The 25,019-nt window shown below is 50.9% G+C and overlaps 3 protein-coding genes across 3 annotated transcripts in view; 1 reads left to right on the top strand and 2 right to left on the bottom strand.

Moving 5' to 3' along the window:
- STXBP4 (syntaxin binding protein 4) overlaps window positions 1-1,489 on the bottom strand; it is a 53,309-nt gene extending 51,820 nt beyond the window's left edge. The window contains exon 1 of the mRNA XM_054393916.1: window positions 1,422-1,489. Within this exon, the coding sequence (XP_054249891.1) occupies window positions 1,422-1,489 (68 nt within the window). The remainder of the gene's footprint in view (window positions 1-1,421) is intronic.
- A 4,337-nt stretch (window positions 1,490-5,826) lies between these two features.
- LOC128976605 (cytochrome c oxidase assembly protein COX11, mitochondrial) lies at window positions 5,827-8,160 on the top strand. Its single transcript, XM_054393904.1, has 4 exons — window positions 5,827-6,144; window positions 6,220-6,375; window positions 7,119-7,244; window positions 7,790-8,160. Exons 1-4 carry the CDS (start codon window positions 5,827-5,829, stop codon window positions 7,970-7,972), a joined length of 783 nt encoding a protein of 260 aa, XP_054249879.1. The 3' UTR covers window positions 7,973-8,160.
- Window positions 8,161-10,141: 1,981 nt separating this feature from the next.
- On the bottom strand, window positions 10,142-24,481 carry TOM1L1 (target of myb1 like 1 membrane trafficking protein). Its single transcript, XM_054393945.1, has 12 exons — window positions 24,338-24,481; window positions 23,680-23,799; window positions 22,153-22,260; window positions 21,391-21,507; window positions 17,389-17,522; window positions 15,757-15,817; window positions 14,357-14,474; window positions 13,496-13,592; window positions 12,988-13,048; window positions 12,074-12,161; window positions 11,619-11,691; window positions 10,142-10,205 (listed from the first exon to the last, which is right to left on the bottom strand). The coding sequence occupies exons 1-12, from the start codon at window positions 24,476-24,478 to the stop codon at window positions 10,142-10,144; spliced, it is 1,182 nt and encodes a 393-aa protein (XP_054249920.1). The 5' UTR covers window positions 24,479-24,481.
- Between the last annotated feature and the right edge of the window lie 538 nt (window positions 24,482-25,019).

The following is a 25,019-nucleotide window of genomic DNA, read 5'->3' on the forward strand; positions in this document are numbered from 1 at the left end:
CAGTGGAGAGGAATAAGAGACCTCTGAAAAAGAGAAATGGTCTTGGTGTTGCCACCTATGAGGAGAAAGAGCTGGCACTTGGAGCACACACTGGGGTTTGTTTATGCTCTGAAGACTAAATCCCTCCAATCCATGTCATCTGAAATTACTTCATCACATAAAAGCAAAGAGAAGGATCTTCAAATGCCCTGAATCTGTTCAGCACTTCACATCTTGCTGGCATCTGGTGTTAGTTTTTCTCCCATATAACTTAGAGATGCATCTTCAAGCCAAGCCACTTCTCACAGTTGTAATAAAATAAGCAGAGCTTTAACGCTTTCACTATAAAACCCCCTCTGGATTTAGCACCCAGCTAACACTTATTTCATGTTATCATTATTTAATATTCATGAAATGTTAGGATTCTTCCCCCCAGACATTAGAAATCTGCTCAACAGGGTAAGGAAGGGAAGAGGCTTCTAAACCCAGCAGTAGTGGCAACAGAAAACAATGTCAATGGTCTTTGTAGGCAGAGATGGAAACTACATCATCAGGTTGAAATAAAAAGCTCATTCCTGGAGAAGCCATGCAGAAAACAACACCTTGTGAGCAAGCTGTCAGCACACAGGGAAGAGCAACAAATGAAATAAACAAGCTAGACTCCACCAAATGCACAACTGGGCTCTGTTAGACTGAACAAAACTCAACTCAATATTTCAGCTGAAGTCTGGAATGCTGAAAGACTAAGGGTGTGCCACTTGGTGTAGATGCTCCAGTGAAAGCAACTAAAATGAGATACTGGATACTGCTTTTATATCAGGTTTTAGGAGCAGAGACTAAAAGTTCAACAACTTTCTGGTTTACATCTTTATATCCAGACCAGAACACCCAGCTCCAGATATCCTGATCTGCACTGCTGAGAAAGCCAAATGAAATATTTTATACTTTTTTTTCCCCCCTATTACTTTTTTAGGAGCAGAGACAAAGAAGTTCAGCAGACTTCTGATTTGCATCTTTAAATCTAGGCTTATCAGAACACCCAGCTCCAGATACTCTTCTGATCTGCACTGCTGAGCAATTAAAATGAAATAGTTTATACTTTTTTTTTCCTATTACTTTCTCAAGAGCAGAGACAAAGTTCATCAGCTTTCTGGTTTACATCTTTGTATCTAGGCTTATCAAACACCCAGCTCCAGAGACTCTTCTGCTCTGCACTGCTGAGAGTGGACTGGAATTGTCTGTGCACCAACCAAGCACCTAACTAAGAAGAACAATCCCTGCCCCTCTTCAAAACAGACATCACTTAACAAAAAAATCCCCATCAGAGACTCCTGGCTCCTTGTGAGCAGGTGACAATTCCCACAGCTTTGCAAGGATCTGTGCTTTCCCCAAACACAGGCTAAATACCACCCCCAGGAGATGGGGCTGAGGCTGAGCATTACCAGTACAGGAGAGAAAGACCATCGAAGCGCTCAGGTTCAGCCTCGTCCCCCGGAGACAGCAAGGACATTCCTCAGGGCAGCAGCACAGACAGTGACAAGGCAACCAAAGCAGGCTGCAGCTTTCCAGTGCAGCTGGCTGAAGGTTGTGTTTCTGCTACTAACTAATAAAAAAGCTGGCAGGCAGAGCTGGAAAGGAGAGCCTCTGCCTGCTTAATCTGCTCGGAGAGCTGCTGCGTCACACTGGCTAAGTCACCTAGAGACTAATGTTGACTTTTGCTCTCTCAAATGGTAATTTGGAGCAACCTGAAAGTCTGATCAAGGCAAAGGAGAGGAAATCTACTTGCATTTTCTACAGGTGGAATCTCTACCTCACAGCTGAGGGCAAATGAACTAATTACAAGAAAGCTGTTTTCTCCTGTTCTGCCAATAATTCCTTCACCTGCTCCCTCCCAACAAGGTGGGAAGCAGCAACTCCTGATTTGCCTAAAGCAATCTTCCCAGCAGCCTGGCTGCTGAACATCCACACAGAAAAGGGAAAGGCAGCAAAGCAGGCAGCCTGCAAGCATTAATGGAGTAAATGCCATTATACTATTACTTTGCCCTCTCAGTGCTGGGGCTGGCTTGTGGCAGGCTTTAACTTCGGTTTTACTTTCATCAGACAGCAGTCAGAAGAGAACACAGGACTCAGGTTAGAGATTGTCTCTGGAAACAGAGGCTGAGACATTGTGGGGGGGTGTGAAAGCAAGGAAAAATGATGCATTGGTATCATTACACTGAGAATAAGCTGTTTGAATTATCTAGTTGGAAAAGGACTCTCCTGGCACAAGGTCTGGCAGAGGTGGATTTTCAGAAGTTCTGAGCACCTGACCTCAGCCTGGTTAACTCCTGTTTTCCTCCAGGCTGGCATCAGAAGATTATTAGTACCACGTCACTTGTGCTCCTTCATCCCTCCCTCCAAGGGAACTGTGCAGTCTTCAGCTTCCTGAACTCACCCCAAGACTTCTTGTACCTCACCTTCCAATTCTGCTGCTGTGCTGCTTCCAAAGGGTTTTCTAAAGGATTAATACAGAAAAAATGGCATCACTGCTTCCCTTGCAAGTTCTCTGCCTTTTGAGAAGCTACTCAGGAGACCACAAATGACAGATTACTGTTTGAGGATTATCCAGGAATCCTCAAACAAGACTCTATAAAATCCCTAAGCCAGGCTAACATTTCAAGGAACATCATTTGCCATTTAATGCAGCAAAACAAGATTCCTCTTCAAGGTAAACCGCTCTGTGCTGGCAACACTATTAATTGTGACTCACCTTCCCCAAAGGAATTGTTGCAATGCTTTACCAACTCAGCAGGATCACTGAGCAGGTGACAAAGGGATCTGCAGACTTTGGAAGCACAATCCCCAAGCTCTTTGTGTTATTAATAAAATGCCTTCTACCTAACCAAATCCTAACCAAATCCATTGCCAGCCAGAGCCTTTCAGGTTCACTCACCCGAACAGGTAAAGAATTCCTGATGATGGCAAGGACCACAGCCAAGAGAAAGCTGTGCCATGTACTTCATTCTCATCTTTCCCAAGCCACTAATTATTCAAACTACCTTGTGTTGATTAGCCCATCAAGATTAAAAGACAACACATGGCAGTAGATGGCAGTTGTTAAACATGGGGAAAAGCTTGAGCAAGGCTGTCATTGTGGAGAAGCCTCCAGGGTTTGAGCCTAAGCCCTTGTGCATGATTTAAAGTTTAGGTAAACCCTGGTTAAAGTCTAACCAAGGACATTCTTGTCTCCTAGAAGGAAAAAAATAAACAAAATGAGTAAGTATGGAAAATTACATCTTTCCATCATGCCATGGCTGAGGTGCAGTTGGGTGAATTTTTCATGCATGAAGAGCTGCCTTTGGAGCACAGTGATTCACAGAATGGGTTGGGTTGGAGGGGACCTTCAAGGTCATCCAGTTCCCAACCCCTGCCACAGGCAGGGACACCTCCCACCAGCCCAGGTTGCTGAAGGCCTAATCCAGCCTGGCCTTGAACACCTCCAGGGAGGGGACATCCACAGCCTCCCTGGGCAACCTCTGCCAGTGTCTCCCCTCTGCTGCTGCTGTTCAATCCCACGCTGCTGTCGCACCAGCTTCACAATGAAGTGCTGGAGCAAAGTACCAGGAGCTTGAAGTTCAGCTTGGAACATGAGAGGCTTCCTGTGTCAGTTCCTGCTTCCAATTTTGGGGTGCTGGGCTGTGGGTCAGGAGGTGCAGTGAGGTTGCTGCTTCTGCATTTTGCTTCACCTTCCTGCAAACAGGCTGAGGTCACTGTGCACTGGATCATTGCCAGCACAACTCCTTATCTCAACTCCTTATCTCAACCCAGAGGGTTTTTTTTGGTGTGTCACTTTCTCTCCCATCTGTGTAGGGGCAGAGGGGCTTGTGAGCAGGCTGTGTGAGCCCAGGGCATCTATAAACTCCATCCAGACTCCCCTTACTGTGTGCAAGGAAATAGTTTCCTATGTACCTTACCAATCCCTTTTCAAAGCTGCAGGTGCATGAAGGAATTTCCACATGGGGTCTTCTCTCTGCAATCCCAGTCCAAGCCAAGTGCTGATCAACTTCATGACAAGCTAAAGAGCTATTTCTGCCTTTTCTGTGTAAATTCACTGCTGCTGGAGTAGCTTTTCTAAGGTATTACTTCAGGCTGTTTCCCTACCAAAGTTTTGCCTTTTTTTTTTCTTTAAGACTCCATCAAACCAAGATCCTACCAAGGAAACTGCAAGAATTTTCACATTACAACCCAGGAAATGTTGTATCCCTGGGGGGGTGGGGTGGGTGGGGAAAAAAATACTTACTTTTGATCTGTGTTTGTTAGGGAATCTCTAGTGGCCATCTTCTCAGGTGCACTATTTTAATAAAGCTCAAAGTGAAGAATTCTGACAGATGAAGCACTGGCTGGTAATGCTGTAAACAGGGTAATAATTGCTGTAAAAAAGGAGAAACCACATTTGGAAATGGGCTTGCTCTTTATTTCTGGCCACTGACAACAATTCATCTACCTCTGCCCTCCAGGGACATGCAGCAGCTTGTGATGGAGCTGTTAAATGCAAGCCTGGGGGCTGCAGCTGTCCATGGGGCTCTGCTGGCATTCCAGTGTTGATAACCTATGGCTGAACACCATCTCCCACCTGGTTCTGGGACTGTCCAAAGCAGAGTGGTACAGGGAGTGAGTTCTGGGACTGACCTGGAGTACTGGGGCCAGTTCTGGACTCGCCAGTTCAAGGACAAGGAGTTGCTGGAGGGGTACAGCAAAGGGCTATGAAGATGATGAAGGGACTGGAACATCTCTCTTTTGAAGAAAGGCTGAGGGACTTGGGGCTTTTTAGCCTGGAGAAAACTGAGGGGGGAGGTGGGGAATCTTATCAATGCTTATAAACACTTCAAGTGTGGGGGTCAGGAGCATGGGAGCAGGCTTTGTTCAGTGGTGCCTAGGGACAGGACAAAGGCAATGAGCACAAACTTGAACACGAGAAGTTCCATCTAAATATCAGAAGGGACTTCTTTAAGAGTGATGGAGCACTGGCACAGGCTGCCCGAAGAGCTGCACCTCTGCAGCCAAGCCTGTGCCCAGCCCTGGGCAGCAGCCTGGTCAGTTTCCCTGTCCTGGCTGTCGCGGAGCTCGGGCTGCTGACAACCGCTGCTCGTTCCCCTTGCCATGTTTGTGCCTAAACAACAACAAACAACCAGAGGGAGGAAACCCACCTGAAACAGACCCGGCGGCAGCAAGCGCTCAGCAGCGGCAGCATGCCCGGGGGGGGACCCGCGGGCAGACAAAGGACGGCGCCCGTCCCGCAGCGGGCAGCGTGGCCTCGAGCGCTGCCCACAGCCGAGCGGGGGTACAAAGGCGACTTCACCCGCGGCCCCGCCGCTACTCTCCAGCCCCACATTAACCCTGCGGCGGTATCAGGGCAGCTCACGGCCGGTTAAGCGCTCGGTTAAACCGCTCCTCGCTGCCCCCCCCCCCCCGCGCCGTACAGCGCCGGCCGGCCCGGCTCGGCCAGAGTCCGCTCGGTGCGGGACGCTGCGGGGTCCGGCGGGGAAGGGAGGTGCAAAACCCCGCCGTGCTCACAGGCTGCGACAGTTACCTCGGCACGCAAACCACCGCCCGAGCGGCCTCGCTGGGCAGGGACCCCCCGAGCACTCAGCGCCGCTCCGGGGGTGGGCGACGGAGAGGATACCCTCGGCGGCTGCGCTCCCTCCGCTCCGCGGGCAGGCGGCGCACGGCGCTGCCCCCGCCAGTAGCAGCGCCCCGCGAGGCAGCACACCGCCACTTGCCCCGGCGGCTGCAGGAGGCGGGACTCGATTCTCCGCCACTCTCGCGAGAGGAGCCGCGGCCGGCCCGGCGCCGGGGGCCGTGCGGGGCATGGGGCTGTGCGGCAGGGGTTGGGCGTGCGGCCGGGCGCTGCGGCTCCCCGCGGGGCCGGGGCCGCTGTGGGCTCTGGTGCCGGGCAGTGCCCTGCCCCGACCGGAGGGGAAGGCTCGGTACGGCCTCTGGGCGGGCAGACGGGCGGCGGCCCCGCGGGGGGCCCGCGGGCAGCGGAGCTCCAACCCCTTCACCCGCAGGCAGGAGGAGGAATGGCGGCGGCGGAACCGCTCGACCGTGGCGTACATCGCCGCCGCCGCCGTGGGCATGGTGGGCATGTCCTACGCGGCCGTGCCGCTCTACCGCCTCTACTGCCAGGTACCGGGGGAGCCCCGCGGGGCGGGACGGCGGCAGGGCCGGCGCGGGTCGCTCACAGCCTTCTCCTCCCGGCAGGCCACCGGCATGGGCGGCACCACCGGCGCAGGCCACAGCTCGGAGCAGATCGAGAGGATGGAGCCGGTGCGGGACCGGCTGATCAAGGTCACGTTCAACGCGGATGTGCACGCCAGCATCCAGTGGAACTTTAGGCCCCAGCAGAGTGAGATCTACGTGAGTGAGGCTGGGGGTGCCCAGCACAGCCCCCTGCGCCTTTGTCACCCTGAATCCTGATCCTGCAGAGCCGTCGATTTGTCTTTGGACTGAAGAGCACACAACAGGGGCACGTTAGACAGAACCATGGAATTGTTTGGTTTGGAAAAGCCCTCAGAGATCATCCAGTCCAACCATCGACCCAATACTGCCATTTCCCCAAGTGCCATGGCCACAGGTTTCTTGGACACCTCCAGGGATGGGGACTCCACCACCTCCAGCCTGTGCCATCCCTGACCACTCTTGCAGCAAGGAGATTTTTCCTCATCTTCCACCTAACCCTCCCCTGGCACAATTTCAGGCCATTTCCTCTCTTCCTACCACCTGATCCTAGGGAGAAGGAGACCAACCCCCTCCTTTTCTCCAGACTGAACCACCCCAGGTCCCTCACTCCTGCAACACTTCCATCCCAGGATTCTCTTTGCTGCTGGCTGGGCAGGGAGGGTTAAGGGCTCCTCACATAGGGCAGAACTTTCCTCATGAGGTGCTCAGTGGCACCTGGTTAAGGTTAAAAATGTAGACAGAGCACACCACACATTGGTGATGATATTAGTGTTGAATGGGGGTCAGTTGTCTGTAAGCAAAATATGTGTGAACTAGTGAGGGAAGCAACTGGGAACAGCAGAAGGGAAAATGAACTGAGGGCAGCTGAAGTCTGAGGGGCTGCAGTGGGTTGAAACTCACCATGTAATGACTTTACACAGGTGGTGCCAGGAGAGACTGCACTGGCATTTTACAAAGCAAAGAACCCTACTGACAAACCAATAATTGGAATCTCCACCTACAATGTGATACCCTTTGAGGCAGGCCAATACTTCAATAAAATCCAGGTAAGTGAAGAGAGCAAAGATTACTTCAGCTGACTTTGCCTTGTCCTCATTTCTACCCTGATGGCATTGTTTGTGTGCCAGTTAAGAGACCAGCTTCATCTGCACCAGGGCTGGTGCTCGCTGCCAGACACACCGTGCTCAGTGTCACAGACACTGAGGGCAGGTGCTGACAGCTTCACAAGTAGCACTGGGTTGGAAGGGAGCCTCAAAGCTCATCCTGTCCAACCCCCCTACACTCAGCAGGGACACCTCCAACTAGAGGGTCCTAGCTCAGGGCTGCATCAAGTCTCATCTTGACTGTCTGCAGGGTCAGGGCCTCAACCACATCCCTGGGCAGCCTGAGATCCAGCCTGGCCAGTTTATTGATAGCTGATTTCTTTTGCTGTAACACAAGAGGAACAGAAATGCAGCCATGGTTGATCCCTTCCCACTGTTTAGGGATGTGCAGGCAGTGGGAGCTGATGCTGAGCTGCAGCTCTCTCTCCTGTAGGCAGTCTACCACAGCCTCTGCTCATTGCTTTGTTCTTTTTCCTCTCCCCCTGCAGTGTTTCTGTTTTGAGGAGCAGAGGCTCAATCCTCAGGAGGAGGTGGACATGCCTGTCTTCTTCTACATTGATCCAGAATTTACAGAGGACCCTAAAATGGCCAAAGTCAACTTGATCACCCTCTCCTACACCTTTTTTGAAGCCAAGGAAGGACAGAAGTTACCACTTCCTGGGTACCAGTGAGGGGTGATCTCTGTGCCATTTGCTTTCAGCTCCCTGACTACCATCTGTGAAAGCATTTTTCAGCAGAAAGCAAGCCTGCAGGAGTGCTGTGCAATAGGAAATGGCATTAAGACACTGTGGTCTCATGCTGCTGTTAGAACAGATTTCTATTTTTTTAAATAATAATAATAATAAACTAAACTGCCTAAACTGCCACACCCACTCACTTATTTAGTTGGAATCTTATTTCCTAGGGATACTCTTTCATCATCAGAATGGGACATGCTGTGCATGGAAAAGAGAGTTTTCTCAAGCCAGCTTTTTCTAAGGTGATGCATTAGCTGAACACTTCAGGCATGTTTTGAAAGCCAGGCATAAACTCAGAGCTTCATTTAAATGTAGGTAAAAACAAATCAGCTTATTAAGCATCTAAAATGGCATTGCTGGCTCTGAAGAATGACACCCAGGTAGGTGACTTTATCAATAATTAGGAGCTGCAACCTCCAAAGAAAGTGAAGAGTGTCCTGCTGTGCAGCCCTCCCGTGGCACTGCAGGAGATGGTGACTCAGAGGGGGATACAGCTCTGCAGTCACCAGTGAAGCAGCAGCTGCTGCGAGCAGAGTGTTGTAGGACTGCTCCCAGTGGAGTGAGGAGCAGTCAGCTCAGTGTGAGCACAGCAGGTCTGTGCTCTGCTTTCCCCTTAGCAATGCTACCCTCAAAGGTGGAGCACCCACACTTCTAGGGACTGCTGCTGCCCTCTGCCGACGGCTCTGCAGCAGCCAGCTCTGCACAGGCATCAACTTGGCTTTGGGGTGAAATGCTTGGAAGGGCAAAGCAGCACAAACCCAACTGCTCTGAGCTGCAGGCTGAGTGAAGAGCCTGGGAGGCTCTCCAAAAAAGAGAGGAAGTCAGCCCTGTGCCAGGCTTCATCCTGGCCAGCAGGATGTTCAATGACTGGCATCAGATGCCAGCTGTAGGGATCCACACTGAAGAGCTTCCAGCACTCTGCAGTTGGTGTTTCATGGGACAAAGGTAAAAGCTTGAGTGAGGGAGTGAGGTGAGAACGCAGGGAGGGGGAGGGAGGTGAGAACTCAGGGAGGGAGTGAAGTGCTGCTTTTATTGGGAAGTTTATGCACCAAGAATTGCAACCCCAGCTGAGAACTTTGAACAGTTAACAGGTTGCACAGATTTCTCTCACACGCACCATCAGCTGCTCAGCTATGAACAGGACCCAAGCTCTCAAGTATTCTCTCAGCTCTAAATCCAGAGAACTGTTCCTGTTGAAGTGCAGAGCTGACATCCAGCATGAAGACAGATAAGGCACTTTAATTATTAGAAGATAAAACTCTTACTGTGTCACAGGGTTAAACCCCTCAGCTAAAATACTTAGGTAACTATTGCTCATCTGCATTGTAGATGATGATGATTTCCTTCACCAGAACAACAACCTCTGCAGGGCAGGAAGATGGAGAGAAATGATTGATCCTCATCCAGCATTTACGGAGTAAATAGAAGCAACAACAGCAGCACCACAGGACCAAGCAGCTGCTTCTGCTCTGCTAACCATGGATGACAGCACCTCCTGTCCCAGCTCAGGCTCTCACCAAGACCTAAAATCCATCTCTGTTGTGGGATTTCAGGAGGAAACCCAAACCTGTAATCCGAGTGCAGAAGGTAACACTGCCTGTCTGCAGACATCAAGAAGCTCCATTTTGGAGGAGCCCTAAACATCAAAGCCCTCTTCTCCATTTCTGGAGGGGGGTGAACACAGACAGCAACGAGGCCAAACTAGAAACTGGCTTCTGCAGTTTGTGTCAACACAACATTCTGGTTGCTTTGCTGCACAAAGGGCTGAGGAACACAAGAGTCAACTTGGAAGGAAAATTTTGTTCTGTAACTGCCAGAGGCCTTTTGGTGTACTTGTGGCCAAGCACTGCTCCCCAGGCAGCTGAATCTGGAAATCAGGTTTTAGAGGCCCCCAAAATACCTTTGAAAGAGTCATGCAAGAGTGCAGAGCTGAACAGTTAGGACAAACTATCAAGGTGTAGATCCAAGGAGCTTCAACCTCCACGCAGCTCAGGATTCCAATGCTTGGTGTGTTGTGTCCAGATACAGCACTGCTCTGGTGTCCACTCCTAGGGCACAGAAGTGCTGCATGGCACCAGCATCAGAGAAGCCTCACCTTCACCCTCAGCATTCTGTGTCCTTGCTAACCTCTGTCTTCAGCACAGCATCAATGTCCTCATAAATGGCTCTGAAAAAGAAGGGAACAGGCAACTGCTCCATCACAGCTGTTCCACATGGACAAAATGCACCCAGGGAATCCTGCCCAAGCTGGGGCCAGACTCTCCTCAGTGGTGCCCTGGGACAGGGCAAGGGGCACAAACTGGGACCCAGGAGGTTCCATCTGAATAGGAGAAAATTCTCTGCTGTGAGGGTGCTGGAGCCCTGTTGCAGGCTGCCCAGATTGGTTGTGGAGTCTCCTTCTCTGGAGAGCTTCCAACCCTCCCTGGCCATTGTGACCCTGGGCAAGCTGCTGGGGAGCCCTGCTGGAGCAGGGGCAGTTGGCCTGGGTGATCTCCAGAGGTCTCTTCCAACCCCACCATGCTGGGGTGCTGTGAACCACCCAGTGCTTAGTGTTTGCCTGGTGGGGAAGCATCAGGGGCAGGAGGCCCAGGCTCATCTGGGGCTGGGAAGCAAAATGGCAGGCCACGCTGCAGCAGTTTGAAAACAAACAGGTCCAGCTTGGCTGAGGTTTTGCTAGCTCACAGTGTGATGGTTCCTTGGAAATAACTTTTGTGTAGCTGGTTCAATTTTGTTGCAATTTCCTGGCAGAAAGGAGAGTTCTGCCAGCTGCTTAGCCTCCTCTTGGTGTCCTGTCTGACTCCTTGGTCCTCTGCAGAGCCCCAGCATCCATTCTCTTTTGTAGCTGATATTTGAAATTGATTTTCTTCATGTGCAGCAGAAAAATATTTCTCAAGCTGATGATTGCTAGAACAGGAACTGTTTTTGTTCCCTTGCTATGGAACTGGCAGTGCTGAGATGTCAGCCAGCCTCCTCCACCAGGACCCTTACCCTGCTTTATTCACCATCTCCCAGCCCTGGACAGGATGGTAGTAGATCATTTTTGACACAGCAGCACTCCACCCTGGTTACAGAGCTCATTCAGTGAGCACTCCACAGGAGTTTATTATTTAATTGGTTATGCCAGAAATATGGGAAGAAAATGTAAAGACTGCAGCCATCCATCACAGGAGCAGTCCCACTGCTCAGCTAACTCAGCCTGAAGAGTGTGGAGGCTGCTTTCTCACTCAGAAAGAACACAACATTGGATCACAGAAAGGTTTGGGTTGGAAAGGACCTCTAAAGGTCACCCCCCTGCAGTCAACAGGGACATTCTCCACTAGATCAGGTTGCTCAGAGCCTTGTCCAGCCTCACCTTGAATATCTCCAGGGATGGGGCCTCAACCACCTCCCTGGGCAACCTGTTGCAGTGTTCCATCAGCCTCATGGTGCAGAAGTTGTTCCTAACATCTCAGAAACCTTACCTTTCACAGATTCATAGAATGGTTTGGGTTGGAAGGGAGCTTAGAGATCATCTAGTTGGAACTAGATGCTGCTTGGCACCTAGGGAAATTGTCTGTGATCTAGCTTCAGAGTTACTTACTCAGTGGGAGCCAAGGGATCAAATTCCATGATCTCGTAGTAATGAGATGATTGTGACTTGTTCTTGGACACAGCTGGAGAATAAAGCCAGGCAGATAAAGGCAGATTTAAGCATGAATGAAAAGCAAGGCTACTGCATGTTACTTAAACCTCACAGATTCTCTTCTAGTTGCTTTAAATGCTACAATGGACAGGCATGTGCAGGAGAACCCAAGAGCAGTATGAGATGTACTGTTTGTTGCTGCTGGTCTTCAGCAGCCATGGTGTAAAGCCCTGTGGCAGTTGTAGGCTGATGCCTAAATTTATTTATATCCTGGTAATTTATCTACATCCTATCACTTTCTACTCAAGATCTGTGGAAAATTTCCCAGGCATCAGGCTAAAACCTCCACAAGCCCTGAAGGTCTACCAGGAGAAGTCCATCCCTGTGGCTCAGGTCTGTGCAGCATTCATTACCTGCTGGTGATGCTCCACTGGCTGATGCACTTTGTCCACTCTGCAGGCTGACTGGATTCAGAGGCACTGGGCTCAAGAGAGTGGCCAGCTAAAGACACCAACAAAAGCAGTGTGAGCAGATTGCTCTGTCCCCACTGCCCTGCTTCCTCTTACAGAGCTGCTGGCTACCTTCAGACTCTCACACTACAGCAAGTAGCTTCTAAGGGCCACAGTTCTCAGTCTAATTATTCATTCTCCACACAAAGTTCAGGAGATCTTTCAGTCTTGCCTGCAGCACACCTGGGTAATTCTGTGCACAGACTCCAAGACAGCAGCAGCCACCAGAGCTGCTTTGCCTGGTGGCTTGAAAAGGGGAATGTGTGTAGGGGCTGCTGCTTGGCTTTCCTGTCTCATGCTGCCTGCCACAGAGCAGCATTCACATTCCAAACATCACCTCAAAGCCCTTTCCTGTTCTTTGCACTCCTGCAGCAGAAGCCAGTGCTCCTACACTGGACTCAAGTCCTAAGTGCTTGGATTTTTGGTGGGTTTGCTTTTTTTGTTATGTTATCGGAGATAGGAAATACAGCAGAGCAAGCAAATGGCAGCAGGAGATGACCTCAGCTTGCTTCACACAGCACCAGATCAAGCAGAAATCACACAGCAAATACTTTCTGCACACTCCCCTGGGGCTGTGCTGGCCCCAAGAAAATCTGCTGGCCCCCAAGAAAATCTGCTGTCACACCAGCACCTGTGGTACCAAAGAGCCAAGCTGGCCTGGTCAGCAAACAGGGAATGGCCCCTGGTGTATGGACAAGGGCCACAGCAGAGATCTTTGTATCCCATTTGGACCTGAGCCAGGGTAAATCCAAACAGTTCTTTCTTATTTTGACAGCTGCCAGCAAAGGAGGCTTGTTGTGGCCAGGAAGGTTACTCACATTGCTGTAGGTGTGCCCAGCTGGGGTGCTGACACTGCTGTTCTGTGCCTCAGCTGCAAACCTGGGAGAGAGCAAAGCATGGCAGGGAAGTGAGAAGTTCCCCGAACTCTGCAGCAGTTTCTGCTGCTCTGCCTCTGCTCCATGTCACAAGTGAGAGCAGGAGGGCCAGGGAACAACCAGAACACTTCTCCTCTCTTAACCTCTTCTTACTGAGCTCTGCAGCTCCTCTGTTTCTCCTTTCACAGCAGCACTGGCACCACCCAAGCAGAAGGTGATTTAGGAACCCTAGCTATGTTCTGAGCTAAATTTGTGTCCAAGGCTAAGCTGGGCTGCACTGTTTGGAAGCAGGTTAGGTCCTGCCTAGCACACAGGTCACCCTCACTTGTGGGTTGATGTGTAAAAAAGTGAAATCTGTGTTCCCAGAGCCTTCTAGAAACTCATTAAATGAATCCCAGAGTCCTAACCCCTCTGGAGATCTGTTACCATTCCTTGGTCAGGGAGCACTCACGGGAATTGCTGAGCTTTGGCAGCAGTTGCTGAGTCTGGCTGGGGATAAATTGATGGATGATGCCTGGGTTGATCTTCAGGCTGTGCAGATGTGCCATCTGAAATGCAAAGAGATAATTAATGGCCACTTAAACACCATTAAGCAAATGTTAGTTACTTGTACCAGGAACACTGGAAGGGGAAAGTTTTGTTTGGAAGGCACAGGGAAGGCAGGAGTTTAATAACTCTGAGAAGGTTTTAGATGCAAAAGATTTATCTCCTGCAAATGTCAGGGCAGCAGCAGCAGTGCTGGACGTGGTAGAAACCTCTCAAACCTCCCCTCAGTGGTTCTGAGAAGCTTAAGATGGACTGGCAGCTCTCTGCTGCTGGGGGGACAATCACACCTTCAGCCTCAGCACACAGACTGCCCTACAGTGGGTCAAGGAGGGGCAGACAGCAGCTCAGAGCACCAAGGTCAGGAGCATTACTCACTCTTCAATCTAGAAGGTTTGGGTTGGAAAAGGATGAAGGGCAATGGTTAGAAACTAGAGCAGGGCAGATTCAGGTTGGAGATGAGGAGGAAGCTCTGCACAGTGAGAGTGTTGAAACACTGATACAAGCTGCCTAGGGATATGGTTGAGGCTCCATCCCTGGAGACATTCAGGATCAGACTGGATGTGCCCCTGGGCAGCCTGCTCTAGCTGGAGGTGTCCCTGCTGAGTGCAGGGGGGTGGACAAGATGAGCTCTGAGGCTCCCTTCCAACCCACTGCCATCTGTGACTAAAGAGCATCTTGATTTTCTTAGAAGGAATTTGGTGGCTCCACTAAGCTCTTGTTGGCTTGCTTGAGGAGACTGCAAAGGAAATTTGTGTCCATCACTTACTGAGGCCTGAAGGAGCCACTGCAGAGTCTGCTGGCACCAGTGCTGATGCTGGAGAGGGAGGCTCCATGAAGAGGTCAAGCAGATCACTTGAGGGAGCAGAGGGCTGCTTCCTGTACAGCTTAAATGTGAAAAGGAATGAAGATGTTTGGGGGTTCTTTGCTGCTGCCTTGTCTGTGTTTCAACAGGAACTGGTGCAGCTCTAAACAAATTGCTCTTTTCACAGAGGATAAACTCTAAAAATAATAATATTTAAAATTGGCAGGGATGAGAGGAGGCTTTTTCCTGTGTGAAAGATAACCAATGAAACACAAAATGCTTCCCAGGAAAGATCAGCTTCAGCAAGCTGCTACTTCAGAACATCAAGGAAAGCAACAGTGAAACAGACTCAGTCCTCCAGAGCAGCCCTGAGCTTGTTCAGATACAGGTTTGACATTGATCCTGTGCAGTTAATTACCCTCATGGCATTCATTTGTCTTGCTGAGATCTGAGACTGCTCTGCTGGTTTTGGTTTTGTTTTCAGTCCTGGTTTGGGTAGGAAAAGTTGAAAATCAGCACCAAGTTTCCTAGGCCACAGTACAGGGGTCCGTTTGTTCCTCCTGTGGATGTACCAGAATGGAGGATGCAGCCAGCCCAAGGATGCTTGAGTCTGATGGGCTGGGTTAGGCCAGATGAGAACCAAGGAAATGATGATGGATTTTGAATCTGGAGACTGCTGCCTAATATAAAACCAACACAGACTGCACCATTTGGGCCATAACTAACCCAGCAGTGCACCCATCAAGCACAACCATCCACCTCCAGGAGCAGAATGTGGCTCTGCGAGGCAAAGCAGCTCATCCTCCACCTGTTTTTACTCCTTGTCAGCTGTATTTCAGCATTCCCAACACAGCCATTTCCATCCTGAGTCCTAGATGACTACACACTTATGGCTCAGCAGAAGCTGGAACCTGTGCAAAACCACTCTGGGCAATATAATTAACAGCCATAATGATCAATCAATAAAAGGGAGTCGTTAAAGGTTTGCCACAAGCCAGCATTCAGGGAAAGCTTTGACTCAGGCAAAGCCATCAGGAAGGGAGCTCTGATAGGGTGCTGATATTAAGTGCCTAGCAGAGAACAAAGGAGAAGAGAGTTGTGGTTCCTCAGTTTGTGTGTGGCAAACAGCTGCAGAGGTAGCATTTGACTAGGTTGATCTCTCCTCCTCTCTCCTTGTTCCTGCTCAAGCTTCCACCAGGTTTGCCTCCATTTGCCACTTCAGTTGCAGGAAGTTCTGCAGTGAGGAGGTAGAGAAATGGCTCAGAGCAGCACCAGCTGGCTGTGTCCTGTGCCTCTCAGCTGCAGGACTGACACCTGAGCACAGCAGCAGTGGGATCCCGAGGCTGGCAGCCCTCCCCACTCACCTGGGAGCGCTCCTGCTGGATCCTCTGGTTCTCCAGGAAGCGAACTCTGTTCCGAGAGAACCTGGGGAGGGCAGGCAGAGAGTCACTGTCACTGCTGGGAGCTCACTTCTGGCAACAGGCAACTACCTAGCACCAAAGGGTGCCACCAGCTGACTCCAGAGCTGCCAAACAACCCCCACTGGTGCTGCTCTCCAGGGCAGTGTCCCCTGGTCACCAGTGCTGCCCCTGGGCTCACTCCTGCACACAGCACATCTCCTTCCTCCAAACCAAACCCAAGGCACAGCTGATGAAACCTGCCTCTGTTCCTGCCTGACAGCTCACCATGACCAAGCACTGTGCCAAACCTTCTCACCAGAACACTCTCCTACCTGACTCCCTGTCCCCAGAGGTTCCTCCTGCCACCCACCAGCCTGTTCTGGTGCAGCCCTCTCCTTACTTCAGGCAGTTCCAGTAATTATTTGAAAATAAGGAAACAAAAAAAACCCCAAGCAAGCAAACAAACAAACCCCCAAACCCAAACAACAACAACAAATCTCATGAGCAGCAATATTTAGCTGCTAGGAGTCTCAACAGTGCTACAGGAGGTCCCCAGGGGTTCAACATCCCTCAGGTCAGAAGTGGCAGGGCTCTGAGCCTGTCTGCACAACTGCACTCAGGTCCCCCTGGAGTTCAGGGTCACCATACTGGTGAGGCCCACGGAGCAGAATGCATGCAGGGAGCAGAGCCTCCCCAGCTGCAGCACTCGAAGCACTTCCCGGCAACACAGCAGAGCCCAAAGCTGCTGGAGCCACTAGAGGGAGGTCCTGCTGCGTGCCTGGGGCCAGCGCAGGGCACAAGGGGACTGCTCCAGGTTGCACTGGAGCTCCACAGGAGCCACCAGAGCAGAGAAAGCTGCAGGGCTTGTCTGCAGGCAGCACGCATCGGGTGAGGCAGATGCAGCCAGCTAGAAGCAGTTTGTGCTTTACACATCCCAGCGTTCAGAGGCAGTTTCAAAGCACTGCAGGAAGCATCAACCCAACACCTTTTATCAACTCTGCTCTGACCCCCCCTCCAACACTGCCTCCAGCTCTGGTGCCTCCAGCTCTGGTGCCCCCAGCTCTGGTGCCCCCAGCAGGAGAAAGACACAGAGCTGCTGGAGAGAGACCAGAGGAGGCCACAAAGATGATCCAAGGGCTGGAGCAGCTCTGCTGTGAGCACAGGCTGAGGGAGCTGGGGGTGTGCAGCCTGGAGAAGAGAAGGCTCCAGGGGGACCTCAGAGCTGCCTGCCAGGACCTGGAGGGATCCTGCAGGAAGGCTGCAGAGAGACTTTTCTTGAGGGTGTCTGGAGACAGGCCAAGGGGGAATGGTTTGAAGCTGAGGCAGAGCAGGGTTAGACTGGAGCTGAGGAAGAAGTTCTTCAGTAGGAGGGTGGTGAGACTCTGGCACAGGCTGCCCAGGGAGGCTGTGGCTGTCTCCTCCCTGAGGATGCTCAAGGCCAGGTTGGATGAAGCCTTGAGCAGCTGAGTCTAGTTGACCTCCCATGGCAGTGAGGTTGGAGCAGATGATCTCTAAGTCCCTTCCAAGCTAAGCCATTCTATGAAGTTGCTTATTCAATTGGGGTACCAAGTGTGAGCAGAGAGGCCGTGTACTCACCTTTCATGTCCCAGGAGAACATTGTTCAGATCTTCATTGACCTGAATTAACTCCACTATCACATCTTCATTTTCCACTGACACCAGCAGCTCCATGATCCTCTCCTGCATCATCCGACAGGTTTTATACAGTTTCTGACCAAGGCAGGGGAAGGGAAAAAGAAAACAACCCAAATGTCAGCTGTGGTGTCTCAGTTTGTCATTCTGGAGAGGGATGATAAGAGACTGGAGCACTGCAGGCTCACAGGGAACATTCCTCCACTTCCACAAACCACACACATACCAAACATTGCAAATGGCTTCATTTTCATGGCTTTGATCGCTGGAGAGGCAGGCTGACAGCTCCTGTCCTCACAGCCAGCACTCCTGTCCAAGTCCTCCCCTCCTCAGCCACCTCCACTGCTGTAAGACATCTCTGCCTCCAGAGTCTAAATTACAGCTTGCAAAGTAAAGCAGCCCCTCTGGGGTGATGCAGAGCTTGATTTGATTTGATCCTGTTTGAGCCTGATGAAACCCAGCAGGAGATCTCAGACAGCTGTGGTCCTGCTCAGTGTCTGCCTGCAGAAAGGACAACAGCAGTCTCCAGCACACAAGTGCTCTGTGACATCTCCAGCTCCAACTATTCCTCCCTGTGGGGAAGTTCAGATGCCCTTAAAGTGTGCACTGAGTGACACAAGCCCTGCAGAATGAGCTGCTAGGAGAGCTGGGAGAGTTCACTGAGCAGAACTTTGCATCATTACCAGCTGGAATGGAAGGGAGTTGATTTATATTCCTCTCCACTGCAGATTTTGCATGTTCAAAGAAAGAAATTCTTTAGCAACAGGAACTTCAACTCAGCCAACATTTTGTCTCTCTCCTCCCCCCCCTACAGTGCATTTGCAAATGCTGGCTGGCTTGAGGGAAGGGAAAGAAAGGAGGGGGAATGACTCTGTTTGCACATTGCTATTCAGAAACTGCTCTGGTATTGTTTTCAGGGTAATCTGCTTTCTCCTCACAAAGCTTCCATTTCAGGTAAATAATTTGATTTATGGAAGAAGGACTTCTGTATCCCTCTGCCAGATCTGCAGAAGGGTTAGAGAGTGCTGCATCTTTCAGGGCTGCATCATTCCAGTCCAGGACAGAAATCTGCTCAGTTTCATGTCTGACATTGATTTTAAATTCCCTCCAGCTCCACACTGATGTGCATTCAAACCTCTGCACTTCCTCTGACTCCTTCACCCAGCCAGCCCAGCTCCCCTGGGGAGGAGGATCTAGAGCAAGCAGAGCAGCAGATGCAGACCCTCAGCTGGAGCAGGGCTCAGGCAAGCTTTGGTCCTGCACACAACCAGCCACATGCGCTCTGGAGCTGGAAGCTGGAGGGCTCCCTGCTGGAGCTGCTGCTGTGACAACCTGCAGTGACTGCAGGGAATTTAGGTTCATTTTTATCAACTGATGACCTGGACCCAAATTCCTGCTGCTGCCCAGGGAGGTGGTGGAGTCCCCATCCCTGGAGGTGCTCAAGAACCACGTGGCTACTTGGGGCCATGGAGGTGTTGGGTTGATAGTTGCATTGGATGATCTCAGAGAGCTTTTCCAACCCAACAATCTGTAGTTCTGGGAAATCAAGGATGTCTGTTCACTCTCCAGAACAAAGCTTGCTGCTTTTCTTGGCTGATGCTGAGCTTGAGCTGTTCCCTAAGTACTGTTGCTGGTCAGCAGAGCATTTCAAGTGAGATCTGCTGGCTCAAGCCTTGGCCAAAGCAGGGTGGAGAAAGGGAGCAGCCTGACCACTAATGAAGCTACACAACTGAAACCATCTTGCCCTGATCAAATTTACCCTGTTACTGCTCCTGTGGAGAGACTCCAGATAATCAGGACTGAAATTGATGTCTCCAACTCACTCAAAGCCTCAGCAAGCAGCTCTTTCAAGAAAGGACTTTGTTCTCTGCCAACAAAAGCCTCTTCCAAGTGATCCAGTAGGAAGAGGCACAAACAAAAGGGAGCATTAAGCTCTGTTAAAGGAACAGGCAGCTTTGCACCCCTGCCTGCACAGGGGAGAAGAACAGAAAGAGCAGCAATGAAGGGAGAGTGGAAGGAAGGAGTTTTCAGCCACTCTCCCACAAATGGGAGCTCCACACCCTGTCCTCGAACCTCTGCCAACACTTTTATGACTGGGAGTGTCAGGAGGAGTCCACTGGTGTGCTGTGGGCTCCCAGGTGCAGCAGGGCTGCAGCAGGAGATAGGGAATGAAGGACACCCTTCTGTTTTGCAGCCAGCAACACTTCCCTTGTCATGAGCTGCACAGAGTTGGCCAGACCAGATTACACCTTGGCCACCTCCCTGATGGCAGCAGCACTACAGAAGTGCTGTACACAGAACAGTCACTGATGAGCTCTTAGATGTCCACTGCTGGAACAAGCTGTGCTCAATCCCTGAGTCCAGGCAAAGCAAGCCCTCTGCAATCTCTTGCAACAGCTCTCTGCCCATGTTTAAAGCCTGCTCTGCTCAGACCCTTGCTTCACAGGGCCTCCCTCCTTGGACTTGCAGCCCCACAGATGTCTGCAAAGGAGACAGAGTTGGAGGTGAGAGGAGTTTCCAAGGGAGCAGAAGCACTGAGGTTGTGTCTGTCTCCTCTCTGCTACCCCCAGCCCAGCAGCAATCTCTCTTTAAAGATGAGAGAGTGGCAAATTGCTGCTGTGCCTCCATAGCTCACCTCCAGCTGTGAACCACCCCACAAGTGGACACAGCAGGACCTTGGAGGCAAATCCACAGCACCCCAAAAGGGCTCCTTGCAAAGGAGAAGTTCTCCACTGGGCAAGGGAAGCACAGCAAGGGCCTGCAAAAATCAGAGCAGTTCTCCAACACATTTAATGCTGACAACTGCCAAAAATCATAGGAAAGTTTGGGGATATTCAGCCTGGAGAAGAGAAGGCTCCAAGGAGACCTTAGAGCAGACTTCCAGTACCTGAAAGGGCTCCAGGAGAGCTGGGAAAGGACTTTTGACAAGGGTTGGGAGTGCCAAGACAAGAGGGAATGGAGTGAAGCTTGAGGAGGGCAGATAGAGATTGAAGACTAGGAAGAAATTCTTGACAGTGACGGTAGGGAAGCACTGGAACAGGTTGCCTAGGGAGGTTGTGGATGCTCATTACCTGGAGGTGTTCAAGGCCAGGTTGGGTGAGGCCTTGAGCAACCTGGGCTAATGGCAGGGGGTTGGAACTGGATGATCTTTAGGGTCTCTTCCAGCCCAACCCCTTCTATGAATCTATGGCAGGAGCTGGGAGGCAATGTAGAAAGGGCAGGTTGTGGTAAAGGCTTTATAAATTCTTGCAGACAGTGTGAGAGATGTCCACTGAGACAGGTCACTACTGAACCCCCAAAGCCTGCATTTCTCATTTCTAGACCAGAAAATGCAGCAGAGGCCAGTGGAAGGAGGGACATCAGAGGAAGGAGGCCAGCTGCATGCTGTCTGTCACCCTCAGCTGGCCCAGTGCAATCCACTCCCTGCAGGCTGTGCTTTAGGGGCACGTGTTCACCCCCAGCACTGCCAGCTCCCCCTCTGTGAGGTCACTCACATAAAAGCAATGCTTTATGTTCTTCACTGGCCTTCAGTCTGCCTTGGAGGTGCTGGCAGCAATCAGGAGAGCAGAGGGAACTGCAGGAGGGAGGTGAGGGAGGGGCTGTGTCCTCAGCTGTGCTCCCACAAGGCAGCTGTGCTCAGCTGGAATGTTCTCGGGGCTGTCTGACACAACATGCTCCACAGACAACGCTCCATTAGCAAATTCCTGTGCCCTTGGAATTCCCTGGAGCTCTCATTTGCATGGTAAGCTGTTTCATCCCTTCCTGACTCTCTAGATGTCAGGGCAAGGTGAAGGAAGCAAGCAAGAGCTGAGCAAAGGCAGCCATGGAAGCCTGTTGTTGGGCTCCCTTGGGCAGTCTGAAGCCAGATGTTCAAAGGAGAGGCTGCAGCGTTGTTCAGATCAGCTGTGAGCAGAGCCATGCAGCCTGCCAAGGAGTTCTCCCATACCTGTAGCAGATTCATGTCATCTGGGTTCTCAGAGCCAGGAGCATTGTCTCTCAGGATGGAGGACATGACTCTCACGTTCATCCTGGCCATGTCCAGCTCACTGTACAGCTTCCCAATCTGTGAGGTCAACAGGACACAACTCTGGGTGGGTGAACGCAGTGAGCAGAGTCATTCCCACCTCTCACAGAGATTCCTTCCTCAGGAGGTGCACCCAGGGCCTAAAGAGCATTCTTTGGCTCTGGTGACATGCCATGAACGAAGGCATTAGCTCAGCTTGCACATAAGCAGCCAAACCAAGATGCAAGGCTGACAGCTCCACTCCTCCTCCTCACAGTTCACTCCTCTCACTCTCTTCCTGTCACTCCCTTTAGTCCCCCACAGGCCCAGCAGCAATGGAAGTGAACTGTCCCTTCCCTCCTGTTCAGGATAATCTCTTCACACCTTTGGCTTTCTCACTTATCTCTGAAGTACCTTTTATCCACTTGCACAACAAGAAGGTAAGACTCCATCAGACAGCCTCATGCTGGAGGGAATGACTCCACTCTGCTCAGGATACAGCCTGGCATTCACTGAGCTCACTCCTGCCTGCTTTGCTGTGGCACACCACCACAGAGCACATCTCCAGGAGAAGGAATCTAGAAGTCATGAATACAGAGCTCTGCCACTTGACTTGATGGTCCCTTCCAGTGCTTGGTATTGAAATCCCACATTAAGAGCACATTCCAGCTGGACCCACCCTCCCCTAACCCTGTGGTACTGCACCTGCTCAGGAGTCAACAGGAAGGTTGGACCTGTGGGGAGAGGCAGGAAAGAACGTTTGGCAGGACTGGCAGAAGGTGCTGATGACTTTGTAGAAGGCTGAGCTGAAGTCTGTGGAAAGAAAAAGAGCAGAGCTTGGGTTTAACAGAACTGAGGCAGGCAGCAAAACATCTCTGTCAGACTGGACAGCTGAGCATCAGTGCTTCCAGGGAAGGTGATGAGCAAGGTTTACTCACAGGAGTAAGTCCAATGGCTGCTTTGTAATGAAACTAGACTTGGAATTCAGGCATCTTTTGAATGGGTTTGCAGGTGAATCTCACGAGAGGATAAAGTGGGAATAGCTAAGGACAGGCTGAGCTCCTCAGCCAGCTGACAGCCCAGAGTCCCTTCCCAAGTGCCACTGTGATGTCACAGTAAAGAACAGCTCAGAGTGTGACCACACTTGGAAGCAGTGGAAAGGTTGGAGGGTCTCTGCCAAAGGGGAACAACAAAGGCCTTCTGGACTGAGAAGGTGAAGCACTTCATCTGCAGACAGCCTCACCTGCACTGCATCTGAACTGGCTGCCACAAAAGAGAATCCCAAACCCAGCCTACACGCTTCGAGTCCGTCACTTCCTAGAGACTGAGGTACAAATTGTCTTCAGGTCGGCTGCTGCTGAGGTTTGCCACTGATTGGAGTTGGCAGATACTTGTGGTAGAGAGAATAATCTCTGTTGTACTTGCTTAAGGAAAAAGATTGCCTGTTGAGAGCATTCTTCATGGCTTGCTCAATCAACCTTTAAACACACAAAGCTCTTGTGTACTCCACTATCCAATCATCAAATCAAAACACAGGATAAATCTGAATCATTCCTGTCTGCACTGATTATAGGCATTTAATTCCATAATTGCAAGGTTCCACCCAGGGAAGGATGGCTTTCACACTTCCAAAGTCTAACAGAAGAAAATAATCTGGAAAGAATGGCTTTAAACCACAGCTGCTGTCCTTGCTCAAGCCAGATGTGTTTCATGTCCTAGTGCTGCACAATGCTACCTGTGGCACATGCTGAAAGAGCATTCACTGTGTGCAGGCTCTGCAAGCAGCTGCAGAGATGGAGAGAGACAATCATCTCTTAGAGATTTCTCTCTCTCCTCGTTTCATTTGAAAGTGGATACTGCTCCTGTTCTGGACAGTGTGAGCTTTCAGGAGAACCTTACCCCTGGGAGCTGGGACCTGCAGAGGCTGACAGGTTTGGAGCACTCAGCTCTCAACCATCCTGAGGCAAGCAGCAAGCCCAAGTGCCAAAAGAGATGTTTCCTTTTTGAGACCATACCCAACTAACCTGTGAGTTAAACTCTGAGACAGGCCAGGTTTCTTTGTGTTTATCTCAGGTGTTATAAGTGGAACTGATTCCTGCTCACCTGCTTGGTCACATTCTGCCCTGGAGCACTCACATCGAGACACTCAACCCAAACACACAGAGCTCAGAGAATTCACACATCCTGCTTCTGAGAGACAGTGGTTAATGAAGTGTCCTCATGTATCCCCACCTTAGGTGCCCCTCTGCTGAGGTCAGAGAATGGGAACTCCACTCCTTTCTTCAGCAGCTCCAGATAAACCTCTTTGACTTCGCTGACATCCACCATTCCTTGGAAACCTCGGGCCCACATCTGGTTTGGAGATAGCAGGAACAGCAAGTGTCAGACAGGGACAGTTGGTGGCTCAGACAAGTGCTGAGACACATGGCCTCAAGGCAGCTCGTTCCCTCCATCCCCTCCAGCTCACTCCATCCAAAGCAGCAGGGACCATGAAAGCTCCAAGGTTACCTCTCACCCTGCTGGCTAAGTGCAGCCACCAGGGAGCAGATACAGAGTGGGCAGGGACTACACAAGGTGGAGGCTGACACTTTCCCAGTTCTCTCCCTTTGACTCCAGCCAAAAACTCCAGCTTCAGGGAGAGGCTCCCATGAGTATGCAGCTGTACAGAAGGGGCTGCAGCAGTAGATTAGGTTACCCAGGGAGGTGGTGAAGCCATTGCCTCTGGAGGTGTGCAAGAAACAGGTGGCCATGGCACTTAGGACCATGGTTCCATGGCCATGGTGGGGCTGGGCTGATCTTAGGAGTGGATGATCTCAGAGGGTTTTTCCAAACCAAACCATTATTGCCATGCAGCAGGCACATAGACACTTACAGTTTCCTCTAAACTTACCATGATGAAGGCCAAGATCTTCTCCTGCAGGTCAATGGGCAGATTGTATCTTGGATTCAGGAGCTTCACCAGCTTGTCTTTGCAGAAATCTTTCTTCACAACCAAAGTCTGGAATCTTGGGCCACAATTCTCCATGCACATCTCAAGCAGCTGCACACACAAAAAGCTTTTGTTACACAGATAATAGGGAAAAAAAACCCAGCGACCCCCAAGCTGACTGCTTTGGTTTAATTCATACCAAGGGGTTATGGGGAAGAGCCCAGGGGGATATGAGGAAAACATTGTGAGGAGACCCAGCTACCTCGCTGCAGGGTCTGAGGAGCTTACCAGAGGGAAACAGCAGCTCAGGCAATACAAAACGAGCTCTCAGCCAGAGCTGGGCTGTTTCAGACAGAAGTATGATCACTTGTTTCCATGTCACAGCAGTCACTGGACACAGAATGCCTTAGCAGCATGAAATCTGTCCATAGCTTAAACCCAACCTGCACAGACTCAGTAATGAATGAATTCACTGCCTGGCACCTAGGCACCCTGCTCTGCCAGAGCCTGAAGAGCTCCACAAGAAAATCAGATTACTGCATGCATCTCTTCTCATTTGCCCTGGGAGAGACTGATGGAAAAGCAGAGAAGGTAGCAGCTCCATGTGTTTTAAAGGTCACATCGATTGGAACAGGAGACCTGA

This window comes from Indicator indicator, chromosome 29 (assembly GCF_027791375.1).
Source record: "Indicator indicator isolate 239-I01 chromosome 29, UM_Iind_1.1, whole genome shotgun sequence".
NCBI classification, from domain to species: Eukaryota; Metazoa; Chordata; class Aves; order Piciformes; family Indicatoridae; genus Indicator; species Indicator indicator.